The sequence below is a fragment of the Bombus terrestris genome, chromosome 5 (genome assembly GCF_910591885.1).
Source record: "Bombus terrestris chromosome 5, iyBomTerr1.2, whole genome shotgun sequence".
In the NCBI taxonomy this organism is placed as follows: domain Eukaryota; kingdom Metazoa; phylum Arthropoda; class Insecta; order Hymenoptera; family Apidae; genus Bombus; species Bombus terrestris.
Window position 1 is genome coordinate 9,855,311 of NC_063273.1, and position 24,302 is coordinate 9,879,612.

A 24,302-nucleotide genomic window follows, 5' to 3' on the forward strand; every position below is an offset into this window, starting at 1 on the left:
AAGAAACATTAAAAGAGCCTCTTAGTGTTTTTAAAGTTGCTCGTAAAATATACCATATCTTTAAAATATTCATAGCCGATTGTTTAAATAATGGGATACTTAAAGTCAATCGGTACCGTAATAATATATGTTAGTTTCTTCTTAGCTGTCATTACCTTTTTACCAGGTTTACCTCCAGATGCAGAATATTCCGAATATAGGTATGGTATTTATTTTATAATAATATAATTGTCAAATAGGTAAAACAAATAATTATGATTTTTTACTATAAATATTTCAGTATGAAACTTCCTTGGGATTTACAAACACTGAAATCTGTAACAAAGATTCGACTACAAGGACCTGAAATATTATTCTCTGGAGAAATCAAAGGTCCAGAAGCTTTTGCATCGTTTAATGGAGAAATATATACTGGTATACGTGGAGGTTATGTTGTGCAAATTGAAGAAAATCGAATTAAACCTATTGTAAAGTTTGGACAAAAGTGTGGTATGTTGTAATAATTATTAGAAAATATTTATATTAACTTATTTACATTAAATATTTATTATTATTATTATTCTTTTTTTGGGATTCTTCTATATATTGCATTCACAAAGATAATAAATTTAATGGTTTAAATACAAACTTGCTCAGATAATAAAACTAGATTTTATTTAAAAAAATTAACAAAATTACTGAAATGTTTAAGAAAATGCATATCTTGAGTAAAAGTGGTACTTACAGATGGGTTGTGGCAAGAACAAAAATGTGGTAGACCTTTGGGTCTAAAATTTAATGATAAGGGGGAACTGTTTGTTGCTGATAGTTACTTTGGTATTTTCAAAGTAAATGTTAATACACGACAGTATATAAATATAATTAACAGTTCTGAACCTATTGATGGAAAGATTCCAAGAATGGTTAATTCATTAGATATTGCAAAGAATGGAGATATTTATTGGACAGATTCATCTATAGATTTTCCACTTCATGATTCTATCTATACATTTTTAGCTAATCCATCAGGAAGGTAAGTTTCAAATTTAGTTGGTATAGTTTAGTTTAGTATTTAATAAGTATAATATTTATATTTATATGTAAATACTTCTTTACAGACTTATTCGATATAATGCAGCAACAAAAAAAAATGAAGTATTAGTAAAAAATATAGGATATGCAAATGGTGTCTTACTAAGTGATGATGAAAGCTTTCTGATTGTACTAAGTACTCTTAATTCGAACATTATCAAATATAATATAAAAGGTTCAAAAGCTGGACAAAAAGAAATCTTTGCAGAAGGTTTACCTGGTCTACCTGATAATGTACATAGTGATGGGCAAGGAGGCTTTCTAGTAACTTTAATTTTGACTGTAGATTCTGAACATCCGCTTTTAGCTCAATCTCTGATACCACATCCACATATACGGAAAATGTTATCAAGATTACTTTATTTAATAGAAGCTCCATTTAAATTATTGCAAGATATTTATCCAAATTACTATTCAGAAAGAGTTTTACATACAGTAGGTTCATTTGATTTTGCAAAAAATACAGCATTAAAGAGTGATTCAATAATACTTAGGATGGATAAAACAGGAAAAATTTTGAATGTTTTATACTCAGAAGGTACAGATATTGCTGAAATTTCTAGTGCTTATATACATAATGGATATTTATGGTTTGGTTCTCCTTGGAATGAATATATTATGAGGGTCCCATTGAACCAAGCATTCCCAGATTTAGCACTTAATATGAAACCTTCAGCTAAGAAGGAACAAAAACAGGAAGAACCGCTTTTAACAGTTTCAGCTACACCAAATATTAAAGTAGAGGCAAAATCAACAAAATCAACTGTTAAACAAGAAGCAACTACAAAACTACCTCCGAAATCAACTGTTAAAGCACAAACAACACAAAAACCAAATTCAGATGCAACAAGACCAAAGGAGACCATACAGAAGTCTACAACATCACAACCTATTACCACCAGTACCACTACCACTCCAAAACCAACAACATCATCACCTAAAGTACCTGAAAAAGATTCAAAGGAAATTAAGAAAGATAAATCCAATTCACAAGTTAAACCTGAATCATCACAACAAAGCAATGAAGCAAGAATGAAAACAAAATCTGTAGATTCTGTCAAAAAAAATGATCATGAAACTCAGACTGCAAAATCCAAACCTATGAAAAAAAATGAAGATTCTACTAAAAAATAAACCAATGTGTACAAGTTGAAACATCAGTCCAAATTTAAATTAATACTCATTGTATTATTTTATTCCATGTTAAAAGTTCTACATATTCCAAACATATTGATTTATTTGTTAGGTTTTATGAAATTATAACATAAATATTTCATACACATTTAATTCTTTTACCGGTGTAGGATTTAGTTTTTACGTATACTCTCTAAACAACGTTCCAAAAAAGGTGATATTTAAAGAATTCTTTTATTTTATTATATATTAGTTTTCATATGTCAAATCTGTATATAAGATTGAAAATGGTGTTGTTTTTGTAAAACATTCCATATTATGATATATATACTAATATAATATTTAACACACACCCATATATATACTGATACATATATACATATATACTGATATATATATATGCGTGTGTATGTATGCATTTTGTAAGTTCTAATTTTATTTAACTGCATAATGAAGATGAGGTCCAAATAAAAAGAAAATAGAATCCATTTTGTTATGGGCGGTTATATTGTTTTGATATGAATTAACATTCCAGAACAAATTGTATAATAAAACTATTAAAATAATTGTTCTATAAATAAAATAATTGATATTAGAGATCACATTTGCTTATAAATTACACATTTAATTGAAATATTTTCTGTGATTATAAAGATACCATGTGTGAATCTTCCATTAAATTTTTAATTTCTATTTTTGTATGTAATCTAGAATATTTTTTTACTTCGAGTATAATACATATTATACACAATATATGTATGAAAATAACAATAATGCATGACTCTTTGATGCAAAATGTTTGCAGATATATTTGTCTTTAACTGGGTATTATATATGCAGATTAATTTTGAATATAAATGGTGTTAAACAATGTTCTTAATTTTATATAGAATTTGGTAAGGTTATATAACTGATATAAAAATAAATGTTTGCTTTTTTAAATATTGTCTTTTACTTCTATAATTTTAGTTATTGCTTCTCCAGGAACAAGCTTAACATTTGAAACCTTTAAGTACATATTTAAAACTACTATATGTTTACTATTACTATAAATATTTTTAATATATTACAAAAACGTATATAAGCTTTTTTTAAATTAAGATTTATAGAATTAGAAGAATTAAAAACCTGTAGTTAAATATTAAGTTGTTGTACTATAAATGTAGGCAGTATTGATTTCAATTTATTATTTAAATTCTGTTGCATTCGCCATAAAATTGTAGGATTTTTGACAAAATGCCAGTGTCCATTTCTTTTATTTTGTGCCCATTTTTGTGCTTTCAATAAACACTTATGATAGCTTACGATGTCTTTATCTTGTATCAATGTCTTTGGAGAATCTTTTGCTACTATAGCAAAACCAAGTTTTGCTAATTCTTCACCAATTTTTATTTGTTCCTATAAAATTTAATATTGTGAATTGGTGAACTGAAAAAAAGAGCAAGCTTAACAATTTCTATTTACCTTATTTCGCTCTATAGATACTATACAAGTTACATAGTCCTTTTCTATGGCTAAAGGTATGAAAGTTATTTCTTTTCCACTAACAATTGTTTGCAACCAACTAATACCTAAAAGTATATTTTTTTTATTTTATTAGAGTAATACATTTACAGATGTTTAATTCATCATTACCTACCATTAGTTGTTACATCAAGACCAGCTACTTTAATTGGTAAATATGTTGAACTACTTAGTCGAGGCAAAGATATTAGTGGTTTGTGATCAACCATCAAAAGTGTACCATAATTAGGTTCTATATGTATCACAGTACCTTGAAGTTGAACTTTTCTTTGTAAAAAGCGAGATGGTATGCTGGATGGTTTTCTAAATTTGGCAAACTAAAAATACAATAAGAGATACAAAAAGTAGAAATAAATGAAACATTATTAGTATTTACTATACATACAGGTCTAATTCGATAGAGTGCAATCACTAAGCTTATACTAGCAATTCCATAACTGAATATCTGAAATTAAAAATCAATTAATATAATTATATTATATACATAAAAATAATGTTTGTGTGTAAAATAAAATATAGGTTAGAACATACCTTCAACGTCTTGGTGTTTGTTTCGCTAAAAATGATAAATCTTTCTAAAATATTTGGCTTTTTCTCTGACATTATTACTTTTATTTTTTCTTTAACGGCAGTATGGTACCTGAAATATGTCTATATGAAAATACTTTATCGCGTATATATTTAACGAAATATTTAATCATCAGTTATTTTTACATAAATTCTTCGATTATGAAAAGCTTAAAATAGTGAATGTTCGTACACTTCTTATATGAAAATGTTTAATTTCGCAGATACGTATATAAAATTTTAAATTAACGTAAAAGATACAAACATTTACTTATTATTTAGTTCCACTAAGATTAATATTTCTATGAGAAATATATTATTAATAATTCATATTATACCAAGTAATAATATTGAATTTGAATCCAATTTAATGCATGAAATAACGCATTAAATAATTTATGTATGTATCAAAATTAAATTTCAACGAAGTGATATCATTCTTTTATAAAATAAAAATTATTTTAAATAAATAATACAACATAGTTTATCAATTTTTCATATATAAATTTTATATACTGTATAAGAATTTATGGATTCTGTTAATAATTATAAGAGAAATTTTTCTTCTTTTTACACAAATATCTTAGTCAACTTTCATATTCACATATTTGACATGTGTGAGTCGGTGCATTACGTTGACATAATACCGGAGCCAAGGTGACAAGCGGCGATATTAAAAAGATCATCGATAGAACTTCTTGAACAAATTGAAAACAAAAAGCTCGTGAAACAATAAGAACAAGTAACTCACGAAAAAATAATCAAATTATTAATAATTTACAATATATTTTAAAAATGTTTCGTGATGGTCAATATTTGGAAGTAATTAAGGTATCTCATTTAACAGCTGTTAACAGCTGTCAATAGACGATCTTGCATCTGCACAAGTAAAACAGAAGCTGTGTTCGTAGGCTTCGAATGATTGTTTAGTTACGGCTGTTGTTACTGTTCAAGAGAAGACTATCAAAATTAAAGAGAAAAAGGTTTCAACTAATAAATGGCTTGATCTTGAGGATTGGGTGGCACTGTATAAAATTTTGGAGAAAGCAATTTTGCGCAATGTTCAAACAGAAGGATCGCCTCAGAATTTTAAGAAATGCAAATGTAAAAAATCTACTCGACAATTGGAAATCACGTAAGCAAAATCATTTTATGTTCGATATTAATTTCAATTTTACTTAAGTTATGCTATTTTTCATATATATTTATTTATATAAAATATAAATAAAGTAATTTATATAAAAATTATATTAATTTTTAATATTACATATGAAAATATTGCCTTTAACCTATTACATTACAATTTAAAAAATATATACATCAATGATTACATCATGATATATAATTATTGTTAGTTATTTACATAGATATTTTTACAAACTATAGATATACATTTGAACCATCAGAAAGTATAAAAGATGTTACATCGTTACCTACTATTAGAGTAAATGTTTCTCCAGCAAAGAAGAAATTAGAAAAATCGGAATCACCCAAAGTAACAATAGAGAAAAAAGATATTTTGAATCAAATAACAGAAAAGCCAGTCAGGAAGACTTTCAACCATATACATCAAAAAGATAGTAAGAATACTTTACTCACAAAATCAGGAAACAATGATTTAGTAGCGAAGGAATCGATTAACACAAAAAACGATAGAGCTAAAAGATGTCTACCAGTTGACAATCTGGGAAATGATATCTTAGAGGAGTATGTACCAAACGCACCTGTGACGAAGAAGTTATGCGCCAACTTGAACTATATACCAAGTAGAAAGAGTACATTGGAACAAATCCAAGTATTTTCAAATGAATATTCTCCTATAGTATCGGATAATAAGAGCGTGGCGGACGTAGTTCGATATGTACCAAATTCCATGGATTCATCAAAAGTATCTTATGAAACATATGAACCTAGTGGTACAACCATTCTAAAACATCCTGAAGAATACATTCCCAATTCAAAGGGAATTAAAGCATCTATCGAGGAATATTATCCAGATTTTACTAGTAAGACAATGAAATTTGATGATAGTTATGTGCCGTCAAGTGTTCAACTAACCAACGAAAATTCAAAAAAGTTACTAGAAAGGCACAAAAAATTACAATCAGAAAAACACATGTTAAGGTAAAAATATTAACAAAGTGAAATATGAATCTATTTATCTAAAACATTTTTAAAACGAACATCAAATACATAAAATATATGAAAATCAGAATATGATATTTATAATAAATATAAATATTCCTTAATCTTACTATAATAACTTTCGACATCATGTCAATGTAATAATAACGTATAATTTTAATAAAAAAAAGCGTATTTTTTAGTAAAAATATTTGTTTATTATTACTTAGTGCTCATTTATAGATGTATGAGCTTGTCCCTAACGATCACTGCCTTCATTTTCCGAAGTTAGATCCTCAACTAAATTTTTAATTAATTCAAATTTTGGTTCTTTATTCTCTTCTTCTTCGATATTTTCCTGCTCATCCTCCATTTGATTAATTTCTTCATCATCCGTATCATCATCTGCTCCAGGATGGGCAGGAACTTTGTAAGATGGACTGTTAGGTGTTTGCATCATACCTGGTTTCTGCCATACTTTTTGTGATTCCTGTAATTAATTAAATGTTATTTATTACTCTTTACTTAATTATGATATGAATGAATATAAGGAAAGTTTCTATATAACTTACTTTCATACCACTAACTTTTTCTATGTAATAATCGTAGACAAATTTAGCCATATGAGGCATATCTTCAATTTCCATTGGTGAAGTAGAGAGATTAGCATCATTAAGTCTTTCGGTAGGATAATGTTCTTGAGGAAGGAGTTGTAGTTTTAATGGGCGCTGCATTAGCTGAGCAAATGCGGGTGTTAATTCAAAACAGTTGTTAAAAAGAGACACTCTAGCAAAAACATAAAGGCCAAGACGCGCTCTTGACATAGCGACTACTAATCGTCGTGCATCTCGTAAGTGACCGACAGCTCGAGTTTTCACGAGAGATAGTAGTATATAGTCGTTTTGTTGACCTTGGTATTTATCAACCGTTGTTACTTTATTTGGTCGACCTATCAAAGGATTGCTAGCACATCTTATGTTTATTACGTCTCTTATTAAATGCTTTTGTCCATTATAAGTAGTTAATATACTAATTTTGTCAGCTGGATAGCCAAGAAGGCGCATATACATAAATACAGCTACGCAATACTCAGCTTCAGCGAGATTTTGATAAAAGTAGGCACTGGGTTCACTTTCACCCACTCCATTGAAATCTTCGACATTAATAAGTTGAAAGTCATATAAGAATCCAGCATTTGCCACTAAGTATTCCGGGCTGTTTTCCACATGTGCAAGATTGCCCAATTTTTTATAACGCCAGTTGTATAGATTGCAGATGCTGGGTCTTGCACGACCTTGACCATCGAGGTCAACTGTAGGAACACCCAATCGTACAAATCTTGCAAAAAGAGATTGTTCCATATTTGAATATTTCTGAAAAGCCATGTTTTTAATAACTGGTGGTAACTGATGATGATCTCCTATCATTATCCAACGTTTCAATCGATTATATCCATCTTGTGGATTCTGTAGTAATAAAGGTATAAAAGTTTCAATTTCTAAAATTTGAGCAGATTCTTCCATGAGAATGTTGTCGTATTTAAATCCCATGTCTACTAGTTCACGTCTTTTAAGAGCAGCATGAGTACAAGTCATAGCAATAACTTTTGCTTCTTTGACTAATAAATATTTTGATCTGTCTAAGCCAGATCGTAATAACTCGAAAGCTCTAAACTCTTCTAATTGAGCAAAAATCCGCTCTATATATCTGCAAGAATGATATTTAATAAAAATTTAGTTATAAATATAATTTCTTATGCAAAATCTTTATTTAATATAAATTTACCGAAAACAACTGCATGCTATTTCAAGATCTTCTTCATACGAATTTCGTTTAAATAACGGTTTTGGCGCATTGTCAAAGAATTTATGAAATGGAAATTCTTCATCTATGATAAAAGCAGCGGGTGCATTACTTCCTGTTCCCTGTCTTTGCTTAATTCTGGTTTCAAAGCGTTCCCATCTTGTTAGTATTTGATACATAAAAAAGTGTCCTGCTGTTTCGCATGTATATGCGACATCACCTTTTACGTTTAAGGATTCCTAAAGCCATTAATTTTGTACATTTTATACATGTAAATCATATGTGATAGATATAATACATATCGTGGATCATATTGTAAATTACAAACCTGTAATCTTTGAACTTCCATTAAAAGATCCAAACGTTTAGCTAGAACATAATTAACTCTACCGTATCTGCTGAAATCTTTCTCAGTTTCTAGCGCTTCTTCACCATGACCAAGACGCAATAAATGTCTTTCATCTATATCAAGTGCCATGATTTTCTCAAAAAGTTGATTCAGTGCTTGATTAGAATGTGTAACTATAAGGGTTCTCTGATTCGGGAAATTATGATACAGATTTGATATAATTTGAACAGCGACATCCGTTTTACCAGTACCAGGAGGACCTACAACAAGCGTCAATCCTGGTTGCATACCTGCACGAATGGCTTCGACCTGCGTTGGTGTAAAAGGAATCTGATTTCTGGAATGAAATTGTATGTAATATTATTATACATAACTTTTACTTTATCACTAAAGAAGGAAAAAAATAGTTCCTCATACTTTTTTGGTTCATTAGCTTTATAAGGGCCTCTACTGGGTGGCACATGAGGTTCAATTTTGATAACTTTCTTTACAGGTTCAACATTATGTTTCGCAAGTACATCCTCAAATGTTAAACGAAAAGGACGTACTAATTTCGATTCATCATTGGTAGAAACTTTAATTTCATACTGAGGGAAGCTATTTTTTAAATGATTTATATCAAGAAATGTATCATTGAAATCCATTGACGCAATTTCATTTGGCATTCTATAAGAAAATAAAAATATGAAATATTTAGGGACTTTTAATATTATTGTGTATTTCAAGTATAATATCTGTATCTGATGTACCTAGAATAACGAGCAGCACCAGGATCACCATATCCGAGAATTATGTCATGCAACCAATAGGGTACGACGCATTCTGTATTCATAAGCTCTCTTATCGTTTCCAAAACTGCTTTGAAATTATTCTCTTTAGGTTTACGTCTCATTATGATGTTAAAACTTTCATATACATCTTCACCACCATGGCTAGCATTATCCATATCAATCCTATATTGATTACAATCTAGCCAAACTCTATACGTGCGAGTGTCTCCAGGTAAAATCGGGCGTGGTTCAGGTCCATCTTCGATTACTCTACCGTTTGAATCTAACATACCTTCAACTTCACATCCTCGTACAGTTGTTAATCCAACTTGTGGTACAAAAGGTATTTTGTGACTGTATTTTGTACCTGCATGTTAAATTATTGACTTAATTGCCTATTTTAATTACATGAAGTACAATAGAATAATTAAAATTATTTGATGAAATCTTACCGATTGGGTTTTGTGGTTTAACTGTAATGAGGAAACAGACATCGTGTTTCCGGAGGTTTTCCCATTCAGACTTAATTTCTTTACGAACACTTAAATTTATTGTGACATCAGCACGTACTCTGGATGGTCTTTTCTCGCCAATATTAGGTTTCGCTACCTCGACTACAGCAAACTGCGTAATAGGTTGAGCCATTCTAGCCCAACCGCCGAAGTAAACACCACCATCTTCGGCTCGCCTAGATAAAATATATTATATTATTATTAATATACTTTTAATGGTTTCAGTTTATTGAAATATGGTAATTTACCAAGGGCTTAGTCTGCTCACAGCATCTTCGATATCTTGCCGTATTTCATCTATAAATATTTCATATCATTATTTACTGTACTATATTACAGGGTGATTTTTTCGCCAGTTGATTCAAATGAAATTCTTCCACAGTTATAACATTACATGTTAATCTATATCATTACATGCTAATCTATACATATGATTTAACATCGCAAATCGATAATGGTTCTGTGTTAGGTCAGAGACGATTATGTGTGTGTATATCCATGAAATAAAAATGAGAGTGTTTATCCGCGATATGATTGGCGACGCTCGTTGTATCAACTAGTGAGAAGATCATCCCATATTATTTCGATTAATCACATTTATTCTATACATACAAGTTGATTCAAGTCGGAATAGATTGAAGTTTCTCAATAAATAATCGTGCAGAGTAAGAAATTGCAGATTCAATTTTGGCAAAGCTAAACAACCTTCGCCAGAGAAATATTCTGTCGGTACAATACTCTCATTCCAAATGATCTCTTCTGTTGGATAAAGTGGCATTTCATTGAGCTCCTCTAATTGAGAAGCTCTACGCTCGTGACGTGAAATCTAAAGTTTATATTATTCACAATGTTAAATCCATATTTTCTATTTCTCTTTCTTTTACTAATTTTTTGTTTACTTAACTTACCAAAAGTTCTCGAAGAAAGTCTATATCATACCGGTACCAATTCTCATCTTTCTCGCGTTCTTCCGATGGTACCAAACTGAGGTAACTCGCAATTGATCTTAGCTTCTCTTGACTGAAAATTCGCATAGAGATAAAATATGAAAATGATTTATAATTCTTTAGAAAAGCGTACAATAAATAAGATACAAATTGTCAAGAGATTACCTGAGCAACCCGAAGTGTTTAAAAAGAGCTTCTCTCGTATCAACGCTCGCTACATTCGCCAATGCAAAACTTCGTAAGTCCGGGAACTTCGCAAAAACTGCTTTCTGTGCACAGTTCGAATTTTGTTTGTTGGTTTATGCTTTTGTACTCCTTTGGTTTTAATATGTGAACACCCATTCTAACGAGAACGTTGATGATTTGACAAATGATGCGGAAAAATCGTTTCAATAATACATAACTCGAAAGTTGAATATTTATTTACAAGAATCAAAATATCAATTAATAGCAAAACAAGTAATTTTGTCATTTTCATTATTTGATAAGAAAGAATATTTTATTTCTTTTCTTGGAAATGTCTACTTCTTTTCGATAAAAAGAAAGATAAAAAAGAAATTTAGTTTTTAAAGCAATAGTTTCTTAAGCGTTCAAGATATATGTTATATTTTATACCTGAAGCGAAGTAATTTTAGTGTAATGCAATTGTGTCATATCGTGATCAGTGAGGGGGTCGCCGCTTTCTTCGTTGATTTCAAACCTCGCGTAAAACTTCAACATTTCTAATAGCTGTAAATCGAATAAACAAATATAATCATATATATCAAATATAATCAATAATATTTATCACGCCATAATATGATAAATAAAAATAAATGTCTATGATAATTAAATATGTGGACTATTAAAACTATGCAGATACGTAACTACTATGTACTACTATGTAACGTATTATGCAGTAATATGTAACTTCGTTTGACGCTATTACTATTCACAAGTGATTTCCGACGTCACTTGATTGTTTAATTGTTTAATTATTTTTTATGTTTATTATGCATATATCGAATACTAACCCATTTATTTAATATACAGCCTATCCCTTAATGAGCTTTCCGCTGTTTCTATCAATAATTACTTTATAAATGCACATATCTATGTCCATTCAAAGTTCACCTCGGTAGAGATTGATGAAGCAACAAGACTGTTTAATCATTCTCCACGACGAAAATATTACGTAAAAAAAATACCATTACAATGAATGAAGAGATGTCTGCAAATTAATTATGTTTGCGAGTGCCAATGTGGATTAAATGTAACATTATTCAAAGCTATGTCAGTTGTCTAAGGTTATAATAAACCATGTCTCGTCAGAAAGATCCTGTGAATATATTCGTAGGACGCTTTCTACATTATAACGTACGAATAAAATCAACATGACATTAATTTCCTATTAGCGTATTAAACTTATAAGATCTTATTTTGCATTAGTTTACTCAAGCTTTGACCTTTCGGTCTTTTCGTAATTTATGATAGGTAGATTATGGATGACTAACGAGGAATACTGCTCTTCCTAATTAATATTTCCATCTACCATTTCGAAATTGGAAGAAACCTAAGTTTTACCATTAAACTGCGGTTGTTAATGCGTTTATAAAAAATTTTAAGGCGAGACAATTTTTTGGATATACGAAAAATATACAAAATATCCTAGGTAAAGTATGCGTTACAGTAATCAGTAGATAAAATAAATCTTTATGTAAGTTTCGTTTTTTGTTTTAATTATGTTGGTAAAAATATGAATTTATAAATTTATTTAATTTATTTAATTATGTATAAACATCCATTTTTCTATGCTAGCTTTATCTCTTTCTTTGTTCATTTTAATATACTTAATTATTGTTTCGTAACAGCCTGTACAATATAATTTTACTTAAAAGGTAAACAACATACGGGAAGCTTGAAATACTTCAACGTATCTTGGATAGTTGGAAAAATATTAAATATTAAATATCAATTAAGAGGAACAGAATAGCCAAGGAAACGTAGAAGAAGATGGGAAGAGGATCGTAAATTAGAATAAAGGCATCAGTGAACCTGTTCGACAGGAACCCATTCTCCTCGTGAGGATACAAAGGCACACTGAACACTGCACTGGTTGTAAGCCAGTCAAGAAATCTCTACTTCGACCACAGTGGGAGTATCTTATATCTCGGACCGGCTCATCAATGCTTCATCTACAATTGTTCAGTACCACGCGTAACGCAAGTGTGTCAACGTGTCTGTCTGGTTATCTGCCACTTCTTCGTTTTACAATCTTCGTTTGTCGTACGAGTAGATCGAGTAATTCGTTCTAATAGTGAATGGATAAACTAGTGGCTATAGAAGGTGACTGCTCTTTCTTCTTTTTCTTTAAAACCGATCGAGATCAGTTTTCCGCCGATACGAAAGCGCTTTGTGTTTCGGTACAGTTTTTCTTAAATCAAGAATCCAGATGATGAAAAGCTATATCCGTTGATAATTTACATTCTAACGTTGTATGTTTATCAAACGAGATAAGAGTATAAAATTAGACAAATTAATATGCTAAGACCAACAGAATTAATATGCCAAGTCGAATTTAAATAGCGAAGGCTGTTTTTGATCGGTTCCAAGATTGATCTCTAAGATTTTGTTTCAATCTTTCATTAGACAACAAAAAAGACGATCCTTGTTTTGAACTTTTGCGACAGTAAAGATTGCCAGGTGTACATGATTAATCGGATTGAATTGATTGGCTATTTGGTGAATTTCACTGAAACAAGCTCGTTTTGCAGTAGATGAAAAGAAATGTATTAATAAAAATCAGAGAGATGATGCTGAATGTGAATTATAGCAGGCGTTCGGGCACATTGCCAGTCAAAGGTACGTAAAGCTCTATTGATTGGATTATTCTGATTTTTATTCTTTGTTTATCTCCCTCTGCATGTGTGTGTGTAAACACACAAACACACGCGCGCGCGCGCGCGCATATTCTACTTAGCTGCGTTAAATATTAACTCAACTACTCGTCAAATTTTTAATTCACTGTTCGTGATATATTTCGAAATTTCGTCGTGTCTTCTGAATAGATTTTATTGAGGAAAGGTATGTTGTTGTGAAGTACGTCGTAGGCATTCTGAAGATGAATACTAGTTAATACTTGAACTGAGATAAATACTAGATATTAACTTAATTATTCGCCGAGTTACTTGGAAATTTTGTCGAATCTACTGAATAGATTTCATTGAGGGAAGGATATGTTGTTGTAAAGTACGTCACAGATATTTCGAATATTAGCTAATAGTTTGCCTTAGATAAATAACCAAACAGACCTTGGATTCATATAGATTTTACGTTGTAACGAATGTTTGACGCGTAACACGTTGGGAGATTTTGTTGATGATAGATTAAGACGCACGTGTGTTTTTAGGAATTTTCAACGAATTATTCGACGGAATGACGATGTAGATTTTCTCGTTCGAGGAAGAAGCATGAAATTTTACATGCAAAAACACGTGTTGCATCACGCGAGAAATGAAAAAGAATTTACATGTTTGTTATTTCCCTTCCATCGTCGATCACGGTTAAAGCGACTGATAGAAGGAAAGTGTCGAAGCCAGGGGCAGTAAAAATCATAGATACGCTCTATGTGCGTCAGATATATTGAAGATGTATGGCAAATAACGTTATCACCAATGATTAAATCATTTCACATTACTAACTTCATGAAACTATCTCTAATAAATAGGAAATTCTATAAATACGAAGTCCGCAATACTTGATTCTGCCATTCTCGTTAGCGAACTTTTCATTCATCTTCTTTATGAGAACCCGATGTTTATTACTGAATGATGCAAATGAAATACAAATGAATACGAACGTGTATCAATTTTGAGATATCGATAAAATCGTTTTTTTTTCTGATTGTACTCATTTAAATAAAATATAACTTAACATTGTAAAGTATTAGAAAATGACGATACAAATAATACTTCATTAACGTAACTTTGTAATTGAATAAATTGAATTAGTCGCATTGATAACATAGCAATCATAAAAAAACAAGAGAAAACACGTGATGCACATGGCTCAATGAAAAAGAGCAATGGTTCGTGCAAGCATTGAGGAAGTCAAGAAAAGGGCATAAGGAGCATTCTCGCTAACAGAAGCACAAACATCCCTTTTCTTTTTTCAATCCAGTCATTTCATACTGCATACGTGCATAACAACCATCATTGAACTATGCTAAGTAATATACTACAACTGCGTCTTTTTAAACGCGAATCTCTTTGTTTCCCAGACCGAACGTGCTCGATATTCAATTACCGATAACGAGAACAATTTTCTGTAATATATCATATCTTATCGAAAACATGGAATTAATCATTTTGTTAAATACATTGTTTATAATCTTTTTACGCGGGCAGAAAAAGAAGCATCGACCTACAATGGATATTAGAATGAAGGAGATGTTCTCTCTCGTCTTATTCCTTTTATGAATTATTTGCCTTCATTCCGACATCGTTAACAATTTCATCATATTACCACTCATTTTGCTACCAGACTAATAAGCACTTCCTGAAACATAGAAAAGATAAAGTATTGGAATCGTTGTGACATCATAGCGATATTCGTGAAATCCCTTTCAAGCTTTCAGATTGTATCGATACATTCGTGATATTAGTCACGAGTGCCACAAGTTGGAAGTAAACGGGCGCCTTTACGTATCAAATATAAATACATTTTTAATACTCATTTATATACACAAAGATCGTACGATGGAGATTCTCGCTAAAAGTACTTGAAAACGATCTTTGTAGTTCCATATATGTAGCAATAACAAGTGTGTGCTTCGATATATAATAATTGATATAATCTACTTAGTTCTCATGAAGAACGGAACTTTCACGATCGAGTGTGACTGAGGATGAATTACCCTTTTACAGGGTTGCTATGGATCAGTCTATTAATGATGGTGATCACATGGAGTCAGGCGAAAGACAACAATTGCTGTTCGGATGGTTTCATGTGGTTACATACGCTGAATTGTTCTGATGGCAACGCGATTAATCTTGCGTGCTCATTTGGTTGGTACATAGTCAATCCTGAAATGCGCACGTTCGATAACTTCACTATAATCGAGGAATATGGGAAACCGTGGCTACAGTTTGTAGACACTGCATCCACAAAAATAGAAGCAGAGAGGTAAACGATGTGTTTCAGTTGCATTTCTTTCAGTGACGTTTGCAAATTTTTTTCAAGAAGTTTGTTTAGTCCTCAACTGTTATCGTTGGGTCATAGGGGTCCATAACAGTTCGCTCATATATCTTAATTTGTGTGGTGTTTATCACATACAACACAGAATGAAAGTTAAAATAAATGAATAATCAAGGATTAAAGATAATCCGTGCAATCAACACAATACTATTTGTTAATATTCTTCTTTCTATTCTATCTTTAAAATATGAATAAAACAGGATTTAAGCTTATTTGACACTTAAATATGTTAAATTTTATTCATTTTTCTTTTTTTTTTTGTATATTCCTAATTTAATTAAATATTCAGATTCTGCGTGGCAAGAAATCCGAACACTGGTGTCAAAATTGCTTTGGTATGCACGGATATCGAATACGACGGTATTCAATGGAGAAACACATTGTTCTGCACCCTGAGTATCATATCGGCCATATTTTTGATCATCACCTTGGCAGTTTATGTTTTGCTACCAGAATTAAGAGAGATTCAAGATAAAGCAATGATGGCTGTAGTCACGTCATTAACAGTTAGCTATATCATCCTTTCCATTCAGATGTTGAGGAAGTCGCACGATGATGATTATGATATATGTGTCTCTCTAGGTACGACATACTGATAATCATTTGTTTATTTATATCACAATTACTCATTTACATTGTACGATTTTTAAATCAATAATTCATTTATTCTTCTAGGATTCATTCTATATTTCGGTTTTATGGCTGTTTTTTTCTGGTTAAACATCGTCTCATTCAACATATGGAGAATAGTTTGGTAAAACCAATAAAGTCGATAAAAACACTTGAAGATCTAGTTCATTCATAGTCATCATTTGATTTGTTATTCCTACAGGTTTAAAGATTTCATGATCGGAGATAAAATGCTTTTTACTATTTATTCTATTATCGGCTGGAGTGGACCATTATGCTTATTAATTGCAATTTTGATTACTCATCACGTAGAAGGAAACCATCTGAAACCCGGTTTTGGAGAAAGTAGCTGTTGGTTCAACGGTAAGAACAATATCTTTCAAAATCTAACGATCTTTTAATAGTCTCCGTTATTATATATTAATCTTGTTATTGAATAACGACTATCGTCTATGTTTTTATAGGGCATGAACAAACGTGGGCGTATTTTTATGGGCCAATCAGTATTTTATTGACGTTAAACGTTATCTATCTCGGCCTAACTGGCTGGCGATTGTGGCATCAGTATCGTGACTATAGCGGAAGCAAATTACGAGTACTTCGTTTTAAATGCCTGCTTTACATCAAACTGATACTTTTCATGGGCGTAACATGGATTTTTGAAGTGCTTTCGTATGCTGATCATAGTAAACAAGATTTCTGGTAATTTCCATCATTTTTGTTTATCAACAAAATAAGTCACAATCTCGTCAAAGAAATTAATTTTCTCAATTGCTAAGATATGGTGGACACGTTGATACTTGATTACATACTTTGATTCTTAATTCCAATTTAGGATACCGATGGATATACTGAATGCGTTACAAGGCTTTATAATATTCCTCTTGTTGGTTGGGACGCGAAAACGAGTGAGAAAGTTGTTGGCAAAGAAGAGACCTTGTGGGATTGGCTTTCCAAAATCTTGGGCAGCTTACGAGGATGAAGAGTGCGAGGAAGTACTACCTGAAGAAGTCGAATTATCGCAACATGATTAGTGTTTATAAAAATAACTTTGTTTCTTTTTCGTCGCTAATAACGTAACGTAATAAGACGTGTAGTTTCTTTTTATACCAATATATTCGACTAGTCGAAGATAATCATGAGTAATGACAATGAGACAAAGAATTACTTCTATTTAAGTAACATAGTCGTATAAAGATCGTATAGAATTTAATACTCTTTTAATGAATCGTCGTAAAATACGTTTTTTAAGAATCTCTACAAACATTGCCTAGCAACAAATATCACGTTAATTATCGTATCATTTACTATCATACGATTTTTGTTGATCTGTAGATTAGCTAAAGAACAAGAAGGTTCACAACTCATCATGGCAATTTCGTGTAATCTAGTAATTTTATTATTTTCTTCGTAGGCGTCCGTATCAAACTTTCTCATTCTAATCGACTGACGCGACACTTCCGAGACGACGATTCACCTTACATCATCATGTACTTCTGACGTCTTTGAGTCATTAAAAACGTGTTAGTCGACAGATATCGCAAACGTTAAAACCACGAACGCTGAAGCACACGAAATATGAGTGTAAATATTCGAAGTTGCCAGAATACTTTTTATTACCATAACGAATAAAATGAAAGTGTTGTATCTCAAAATAAATATAAGAGACAAAAAAATGAATTATGTGAACAACGTTAATTAAGTATGATAATAAAATTAAGCGTCATTTTTAATTTAAGCATTATATCCATTGGCATAAAATTCCAGCTAATTTTAATACTAATTCACGTAAGTTTTATATCTTTTCCTTTGTAGAAATTATATTTATGTCATGTAGAAATAGATAGGCAGAATTTTCTACAAATTAAAAAATTGTTTAATTAAAAAATTCAAAATAATCTACGGTGTGCAAAAAGAGGTAGAGTAAAAACTAAATTATCGTTGATACGCTGCATTGAACAATCGTATTTCTCGTTGCGTGAAGCTATTACGATGATTAAACAAAGCAATCTGCGCGAGTAATCAATTAATTTGTTGCACGAAGTCATGATAAACGAGAATAGTGCAAAACAACGATGACGTGTGTGGTGGTTACCCACATATTACTATGAGTAATGCTAGTATCGATATTGCAAAGATGAGGATTTGCATTGTCGTGATACACACACGAATGCAACGTGACATTTTCCATGGCGACGGAACATGTTACTGATCAATATTTTAGCAACGCAAAGGTTGCTGCTACAGCGAGAAATGCGAAACTTTTAATACCTTAGCAGTAACTCTTGTGCAAAACGATTCTTTGGACTTCAAGTTCGAATTACCGGCAATTTCAGAATATTTTCATTCTTTAATTTATATAGAGTAATATAGCATAACAGACAGTAAATTATTTGTAAGGTGATTTAGATCTTAATTTGTACACATATAAGATAATTTTCCGTCGAAAGATTTGTAACGTAGTCTATCTTAAATATTTTTTTGCTCATTATTCATAAAATATCTACATTTGTATATTATACAAATACGATAAGTTGCACTGTAAAAATAAACGTGCAAATAATAAAATAAGTATGTAGTTAGTATAAATAAACGTATTATGATACATGATAATCGATTTCTTGCATTGGAAAAGATTTCGTACATCGATTTTCGTTGTAGTCAACGAGAATGAGTTGAATTGATTGAAAAATATGTCCAAATTAACCATGCAAAAAAGGAGGAAATTTTATGAACTTCCAATTATGATTATTATATCTCCTGCGAATAAGATTCATAATTAGAAGCTGTGCGAAACCAAGAAACGCGTTGTAATTTCAAGGAGCGATTGTGCAATATAATACAGATATATACATATGTATGTACCTCCAGCATGTCTCTAGACCTGATTTCATTCCTAAACTATACTATAATAAACTATACCTAACAATTACAATCTTTTTCGTATACATATAGCTATTAAAATGTCATTTCACTGCTTCAAACCTTCTGATTATAAGTAGATATGTCACTATACCCAATTCCAGGACCTGTTCTAGAGGCATGCCTCAAGATAAGTTTCATCCATAAGTTTCATCAAGTATTTAGAGGCCGCTTAAAAACTGCGAAACAATTCGCACGTATATAACAAAGCACCAGTTAATCGTATAAAGTATGAAGTAATACTTTATATAAATATAAATAATTATGTTATAGATGATTATATTATAAATATTCGAATCACACAGCAAGTCGAATTTTTACAAATTAAATTAATATGAAGATACAAATATCGGAAAAAGAACCAACGAAGCCAAAATGCAAAGTAAACGAGAAAGGTAAAGATGAGTATACGAGAGGAGGGAGAGCGATGAGACAGTCATAGGGAAGGGGGAAAGAGAGAAAAAGAGAGTAAGCAAGCCAGCGTGCGAGTGAACAAACGGAAGAGAAAAAGAGATAAAAAGATAGTGCAACAGAGAATGGGAATGGATGCGATGCGATGGCGGCGAGTATGGCAGGGGTAAGTCTCGCTAGGCGGGTAACTACTACCGCAGGCAGCATTGGCAGGTATGACGATGAACACACGAGAAGTCCTATTATTTTTGCGTTAAAATGAACGAGTGAATAACAACGCTGTTGAAATAACGTCAGGGTAGCCGTCACAAAATCGATCACGAGCAACGCTAAACTCGGCTACGGCGGAAAGTTGCTTGACGAATGAATGCACGGAATCAATGTATGGTAACAAAGACGCGAGAGTAGGAACGGTGCCGATTCGATGACATGTATTATCTCGTGAGTGCGTTGCTTATCATCGTTGGTATACTGGGGAATCATCCCCTTCTTGCAAACACAGACGCGAAGGCAAATTTGATCAGCGTGGCAAAGTGTTGTGAGCACAACGAGCTTCTTGTAGACGACACGTGCACGCCATTGACGGAAACGAACGAGACGGAGTGGAGACCGGAATTTATCGAGGAGAAGGTCAATGGTATATCAAGAAGCAAACCGGTTAAACCGAATTATCAACTGAAGATTGGAAGACCTAAGTGTCAACCCAACGAGCACCAATGGAACGTATATCATTATCGATCAGGCGAGGATCGGCTCGCGATACTGACAACTGGCGTGTTGCGACACTACACCACCGATTTGACAAAGGGAAAGCAAAACGAATATAATGGTGCATTTGGATTCGACAATGCAGATTCAATGGACGAAGATGATCTCGAGACGGTTTCTATTCATTATGATTATCCGTTCGGACATTATTGCGCTGACAAAGCAATTTTGAGCAGAGATCGACTGGTAGCGATGTACGCGATGATTTGCGTACCCGACGTAGTCGTTACATGGTCCGATACAAATTATTTGATGAAACATGCCATTGATCCCACCTTTCATGCTATATCAATAGCTAGTTATCTGGTTGTCGCGGTTGTCTATTTTGTTCTACCACAACTACGTGATCTTGTGGGAAACATGATAACTAGTATGACTCTGTGCCTTATAGCTGGGCAATCTGCGTCTACCGTCAGGATTTTCACGGAATTCGGCAACCACATCAGTTTTATGATTGCCGGTATGAAATACATGAATATTCATAGATATTCAGGCTACTCATGGAAAATTAAATTTCAATTCCATTTAGGATATCTTCGATTGAAAAATGGTTAACTTTTTACAAGAATATTTCTTTCTTTCAGATACCGTCATGTATGTCTCCTTGCTAGCTGCATTTTTCTGGTTGAACGCTTTGGGTTACTACGTATGGAGCACTTTCCGTTCGCGAAACGTATTTTTAAGAGTAACTGACGGCAGAAAGTACTGTTACTATTCTACGTATGTTTGGGGTTCGACGGTTTGCATAGCAGGCACTGCGATTTTTGCACACTTTGCCTTAGAAACTAATAAACCTGTTGTTGGCGGAAAGATATATCCACCTCAAGAAACAATTGGTTGGCTCGGTATTTCTGTATTATTTACATCGATCGCATTTACGATAATGATTGATTTATCTTTCATATTAACAACCATGAACAGGATTAAAAGAATGAGCACATACGGTCGAATTCATCATAAAATGAAATACAGCTTTAGAATGTTCGTTTTCCTGTTTGCGATAATGAGTATCGGTTGGCTATCATTCCTATTATCACGACTGAATTACGAAGCCTTAGAATATTGTCATATCGTTATTAATTTGCTACAGGCAATTTTAATACTATACGTTTGCGTATTTGGACAGAGAAGAGTTACATTCTTACTTGGTAAAACATGCAACTGCTGTAATTCAGGCGAAAATATCGAGGGCCTTGATTGGGGCGAAGAAATGACTGCCATTAACGCAGGATATTAAACAATTTTTAAATCGTATAATCGATTATGGAATTCGATCTCAAATGAAATAATTTTGTTCTATGAAAGCATTATATTTTGCACATTTGATTGAACATATCAAGTGAAAAGCATATTTAGCAATGATAGTCTATATCACAAACCAGTGCTCGACAAGGAATATATCATATTAGTTAATATTAACAAATACATGTTTTATTAAGGCAGGAACATAACATCCATAAATAGTAAGCTAAGGCATTGTATATAGTGGTATTTAATTGAAAGAATTTTTAAAATCAACAAAATTATATTATTCTGGGAGAATATAATATTTATATGTATCATTTTTGATAGATTCATTGCTTTTTACATACAAACTTAGATATATCTATACTAAATATGTATTTATCTATTTGAATAATTTGGAATTTATAATCATAAGTGCCTTGAAACAAAATTTCTTATGCCTTACGAAAATGTGCACTTATCTGTATAAAATATAACATTAATCGCAAAATATATAAACATCCATAAACATTATCATTGCATCTATCATTTCTTATAAAAATATCTTCTAAGAAATTTTTTACTTTTAAGATATTCATATAATATTTATATTTGTACAAACATATGACTTTTGTAAATGGTGTATCATTTTTATAAAATCAATTTCAATATATCCTTTTATACTAGATATTTCTATTTATTTGAAAAACTTGAGAAATAAAACTTACCTGGCCAAACAATTCACCTTCTGGACGATGTAATAAATTGGATAGCTGACATCTCACTACCAAATGACAATCATCCATAACAGTATTGAAGAAACGTCTAGTTGGTAATAGAGCTTCTAAATCTATTACTAACTCAAGAAACCTTTCACAATATCGTACCTTATCTGGTAAGAGTGGCCCTATTGAGAAGTAAATACCAAATTATAATATTGTACCGTAAAAATATTTTCGTACAATATAAAACAGATTAGATTTTTATTTGGTTTAATTTACCTTCCTCTGATACTGTTTCCAATATTGTCATAAATTTTATCATTAATCTGTGTAAAAATTTACGTTCCCACTCTAACTTTTCTTTACATTCAGGATTATCTTTTTTCATTATAACCTTCCAGTACTTTCTCCACTTTGGATATTTCCTAAACTCTAATTCTCTACGACCTTGTTGCAGTGAAATCCACATAGACAATGACACCAGCCGTTTTACTTCTTCTCTAACTAACAATACTTCCATGGAATTAAAGCAATGATTCAAAAAAACGATCAATGCTGTTTGTTCTTTCAAATCAAAGTCCATTATACTGTCTTCAAGGCATGTCTCTAAGACTTTTTGGAAAAATTCAGAAAAATATTCTGGAAGTTTCTCAAATACTTTCCAAACTTGAACACGTTCTCGAAATTTTTCATTCACCATAACAACAATGGACATAGTATGAGCACGAGTTGCAATTTTTGTATTGTAATATGGCCATAAAAAATTTTCTAAATACTGACTGAACTCTAACATCATAATTCTTCGAATAGAAAATTTAGATGCACATATTTCTTGGATATAAATATCTTCTACTATTTGTGAACTGAATGGAAGATGTGAATCCATAGTATGCGGTGCCCAATATTTATTTGCAAGCTGTAATTATTTAATAAAATAGATGTAAAGAAAAAATATGTGTAATTCATGTAATAAAGTAGGTTTAATTATAAATACCTGTGTTATACGATCAGCATTAATCTGTTCTACTGTGGGAGCAGGATTATTGCTTTTAACTGTCATAGCGTTTTGATTTTCCATGTTGGGCCGTTGACTCGATTGATTTTAAGGTTAAGTTTAAGGTTCAGATTAAAAATTAACCAATGTTAGACATGATAACAAGTAATATGCATTTATGTAGTAAATTATATACAGTCATATAAATCATTTATTTCACTTTCTTTCCAAATAAATCTGTACTTACTACAATTATTCAGATTTACCAGTAACTATCAAACAGTACGTACTCATATAAAATTTTTATATTTTCATACACACAGTACCACGATTGTGCATTGGCTAAGATAAAGCTCCAATCATTTCTGTTGGTTAAAGAGAATATTTTAAAGCGAAAAGTTAAATCATATGATTGGTATATTTGCAATTGTTGATTTCTATATTATTATAAATAATATTGTTGACAAATTCATAATTTTACAATCAGATATTAATATAAAAGAGGATAGTAGAGGTAAATTCATATGTCTCTTTCATTTTTATTCCTTCGCTATATTTTTCTTTGTCTATTAATGAATGAAGAATGAACGGACTT

General features: G+C 31.4%; 6 protein-coding genes across 13 annotated transcripts; 4 read left to right on the top strand and 2 right to left on the bottom strand.

The window, feature by feature from the left end:
- The first annotated feature begins 59 nt into the window (after positions 1-59).
- LOC100646257 (adipocyte plasma membrane-associated protein) lies at positions 60-2,807 on the top strand. The gene is made up of 4 exons (XM_012308432.3): positions 60-200; positions 281-489; positions 727-1,012; positions 1,098-2,807. Exons 1-4 carry the CDS (start codon positions 91-93, stop codon positions 2,203-2,205), a joined length of 1,713 nt encoding a protein of 570 aa, XP_012163822.2. The 5' UTR covers positions 60-90; the 3' UTR covers positions 2,206-2,807.
- Positions 2,808-3,133: 326 nt separating this feature from the next.
- LOC105665719 lies at positions 3,134-5,034 on the bottom strand. Of its 3 annotated transcripts, none has more exons than XM_048405801.1 (6): positions 4,931-5,034; positions 4,261-4,369; positions 4,115-4,174; positions 3,845-4,046; positions 3,670-3,776; positions 3,134-3,603 (listed from the first exon to the last, which is right to left on the bottom strand). In XM_048405801.1, exons 1-6 carry the CDS (start codon positions 4,936-4,938, stop codon positions 3,340-3,342), a joined length of 750 nt encoding a protein of 249 aa, XP_048261758.1. In that variant the 5' UTR covers positions 4,939-5,034; the 3' UTR covers positions 3,134-3,339. The 3 variants fall into 3 exon arrangements, with proteins under 3 accessions (XP_048261758.1, XP_012163809.1, XP_048261759.1); XM_012308419.2 differs by having other exon boundaries at positions 4,901-5,023; XM_048405802.1 differs by lacking the exon at positions 4,931-5,034 and adding an exon at positions 4,562-4,580.
- Positions 4,986-6,629, top strand: LOC100642879. Its single transcript, XM_003395782.3, has 3 exons — positions 4,986-5,127; positions 5,208-5,431; positions 5,683-6,629. The coding sequence occupies exons 1-3, from the start codon at positions 5,092-5,094 to the stop codon at positions 6,422-6,424; spliced, it is 1,002 nt and encodes a 333-aa protein (XP_003395830.2). The 5' UTR covers positions 4,986-5,091; the 3' UTR covers positions 6,425-6,629.
- LOC100644758 (RNA helicase aquarius) lies at positions 6,439-24,006 on the bottom strand. The gene is made up of 15 exons (XM_012308429.3): positions 23,708-24,006; positions 22,993-23,629; positions 22,720-22,898; positions 11,417-11,530; positions 10,967-11,070; positions 10,763-10,874; positions 10,467-10,680; positions 10,103-10,151; positions 9,795-10,030; positions 9,322-9,709; positions 8,990-9,238; positions 8,552-8,909; positions 8,206-8,462; positions 6,993-8,127; positions 6,439-6,910 (listed from the first exon to the last, which is right to left on the bottom strand). The coding sequence occupies exons 1-15, from the start codon at positions 23,789-23,791 to the stop codon at positions 6,680-6,682; spliced, it is 4,347 nt and encodes a 1,448-aa protein (XP_012163819.1). The 5' UTR covers positions 23,792-24,006; the 3' UTR covers positions 6,439-6,679.
- LOC100647808 (probable G-protein coupled receptor Mth-like 1) lies at positions 12,950-18,399 on the top strand. Of its 5 annotated transcripts, none has more exons than XM_003395740.4 (8): positions 12,955-13,126; positions 13,555-13,642; positions 15,706-15,964; positions 16,326-16,618; positions 16,712-16,790; positions 16,869-17,029; positions 17,131-17,368; positions 17,502-18,399. In XM_003395740.4, exons 2-8 carry the CDS (start codon positions 13,558-13,560, stop codon positions 17,698-17,700), a joined length of 1,314 nt encoding a protein of 437 aa, XP_003395788.1. In that variant the 5' UTR covers positions 12,955-13,126; positions 13,555-13,557; the 3' UTR covers positions 17,701-18,399. The 5 variants fall into 5 exon arrangements, with proteins under 5 accessions (XP_012163816.1, XP_003395788.1, XP_003395787.1 ...); XM_003395739.4 differs by having other exon boundaries at positions 12,956-13,126; positions 13,430-13,642; XM_012308424.3 differs by having other exon boundaries at positions 12,956-13,126; positions 13,471-13,642.
- Positions 19,930-22,977, top strand: LOC100645121 (probable G-protein coupled receptor Mth-like 5). 2 transcript variants are annotated; one of them, XM_020862960.2, is made up of 3 exons: positions 19,930-20,212; positions 20,297-21,227; positions 21,352-22,977. In XM_020862960.2, the coding sequence occupies exons 2-3, from the start codon at positions 20,429-20,431 to the stop codon at positions 22,002-22,004; spliced, it is 1,452 nt and encodes a 483-aa protein (XP_020718619.1). In that variant the 5' UTR covers positions 19,930-20,212; positions 20,297-20,428; the 3' UTR covers positions 22,005-22,977. The 2 variants fall into 2 exon arrangements, with proteins under 2 accessions (XP_020718619.1, XP_020718618.1); XM_020862959.2 differs by having other exon boundaries at positions 20,302-21,227.
- Positions 24,007-24,302: the final 296 nt, after the last annotated feature.

Excerpts from the sequence above, each read along its gene's own strand:
- LOC100646257 (XM_012308432.3), top strand. The coding sequence starts at position 91 with ATGGGATACTTAAAGTCAATCGGTACCGTAATAATATATGTTAGTTTC. Across the intron at positions 201-280 it reads GCAGAATATTCCGAATATAG|TATGAAACTTCCTTGGGATT; the intron begins GTATGGTATTTA and ends TAAATATTTCAG. Across the intron at positions 490-726 it reads AAAGTTTGGACAAAAGTGTG|ATGGGTTGTGGCAAGAACAA; the intron begins GTATGTTGTAAT and ends TGGTACTTACAG.
- LOC105665719 (XM_012308419.2), bottom strand. Across the intron at positions 4,175-4,260 it reads CAAACACCAAGACGTTGAAG|ATATTCAGTTATGGAATTGC; the intron begins GTATGTTCTAAC and ends TTTTAATTTCAG. Across the intron at positions 4,047-4,114 it reads CACTCTATCGAATTAGACCT|TTTGCCAAATTTAGAAAACC; the intron begins GTATGTATAGTA and ends TTGTATTTTTAG.
- LOC100642879 (XM_003395782.3), top strand. The coding sequence starts at position 5,092 with ATGTTTCGTGATGGTCAATATTTGGAAGTAATTAAG. Across the intron at positions 5,128-5,207 it reads AATATTTGGAAGTAATTAAG|GCTTCGAATGATTGTTTAGT; the intron begins GTATCTCATTTA and ends CTGTGTTCGTAG. Across the intron at positions 5,432-5,682 it reads ACTCGACAATTGGAAATCAC|ATATACATTTGAACCATCAG; the intron begins GTAAGCAAAATC and ends TACAAACTATAG.
- LOC100647808 (XM_003395740.4), top strand. The coding sequence starts at position 13,558 with ATGAAAAGAAATGTATTAATAAAAATCAGAGAGATGATGCTGAATGTG. Across the intron at positions 13,643-15,705 it reads GGGCACATTGCCAGTCAAAG|GGTTGCTATGGATCAGTCTA; the intron begins GTACGTAAAGCT and ends ACCCTTTTACAG. Across the intron at positions 16,791-16,868 it reads AACATATGGAGAATAGTTTG|GTTTAAAGATTTCATGATCG; the intron begins GTAAAACCAATA and ends TTATTCCTACAG.
- LOC100645121 (XM_020862960.2), top strand. The coding sequence starts at position 20,429 with ATGTATTATCTCGTGAGTGCGTTGCTTATCATCGTTGGTATACTGGGG. Across the intron at positions 21,228-21,351 it reads CATCAGTTTTATGATTGCCG|ATACCGTCATGTATGTCTCC; the intron begins GTATGAAATACA and ends TCTTTCTTTCAG.
- LOC100644758 (XM_012308429.3), bottom strand. The coding sequence starts at position 23,791 with ATGGAAAATCAAAACGCTATGACAGTTAAAAGCAATAATCCTGCTCCC. Across the intron at positions 10,152-10,466 it reads ATTCCGACTTGAATCAACTT|ATGAAATACGGCAAGATATC; the intron begins GTATGTATAGAA and ends AAATATTTATAG. Across the intron at positions 9,239-9,321 it reads GGTGCTGCTCGTTATTCTAG|AATGCCAAATGAAATTGCGT; the intron begins GTACATCAGATA and ends ATTTTCTTATAG.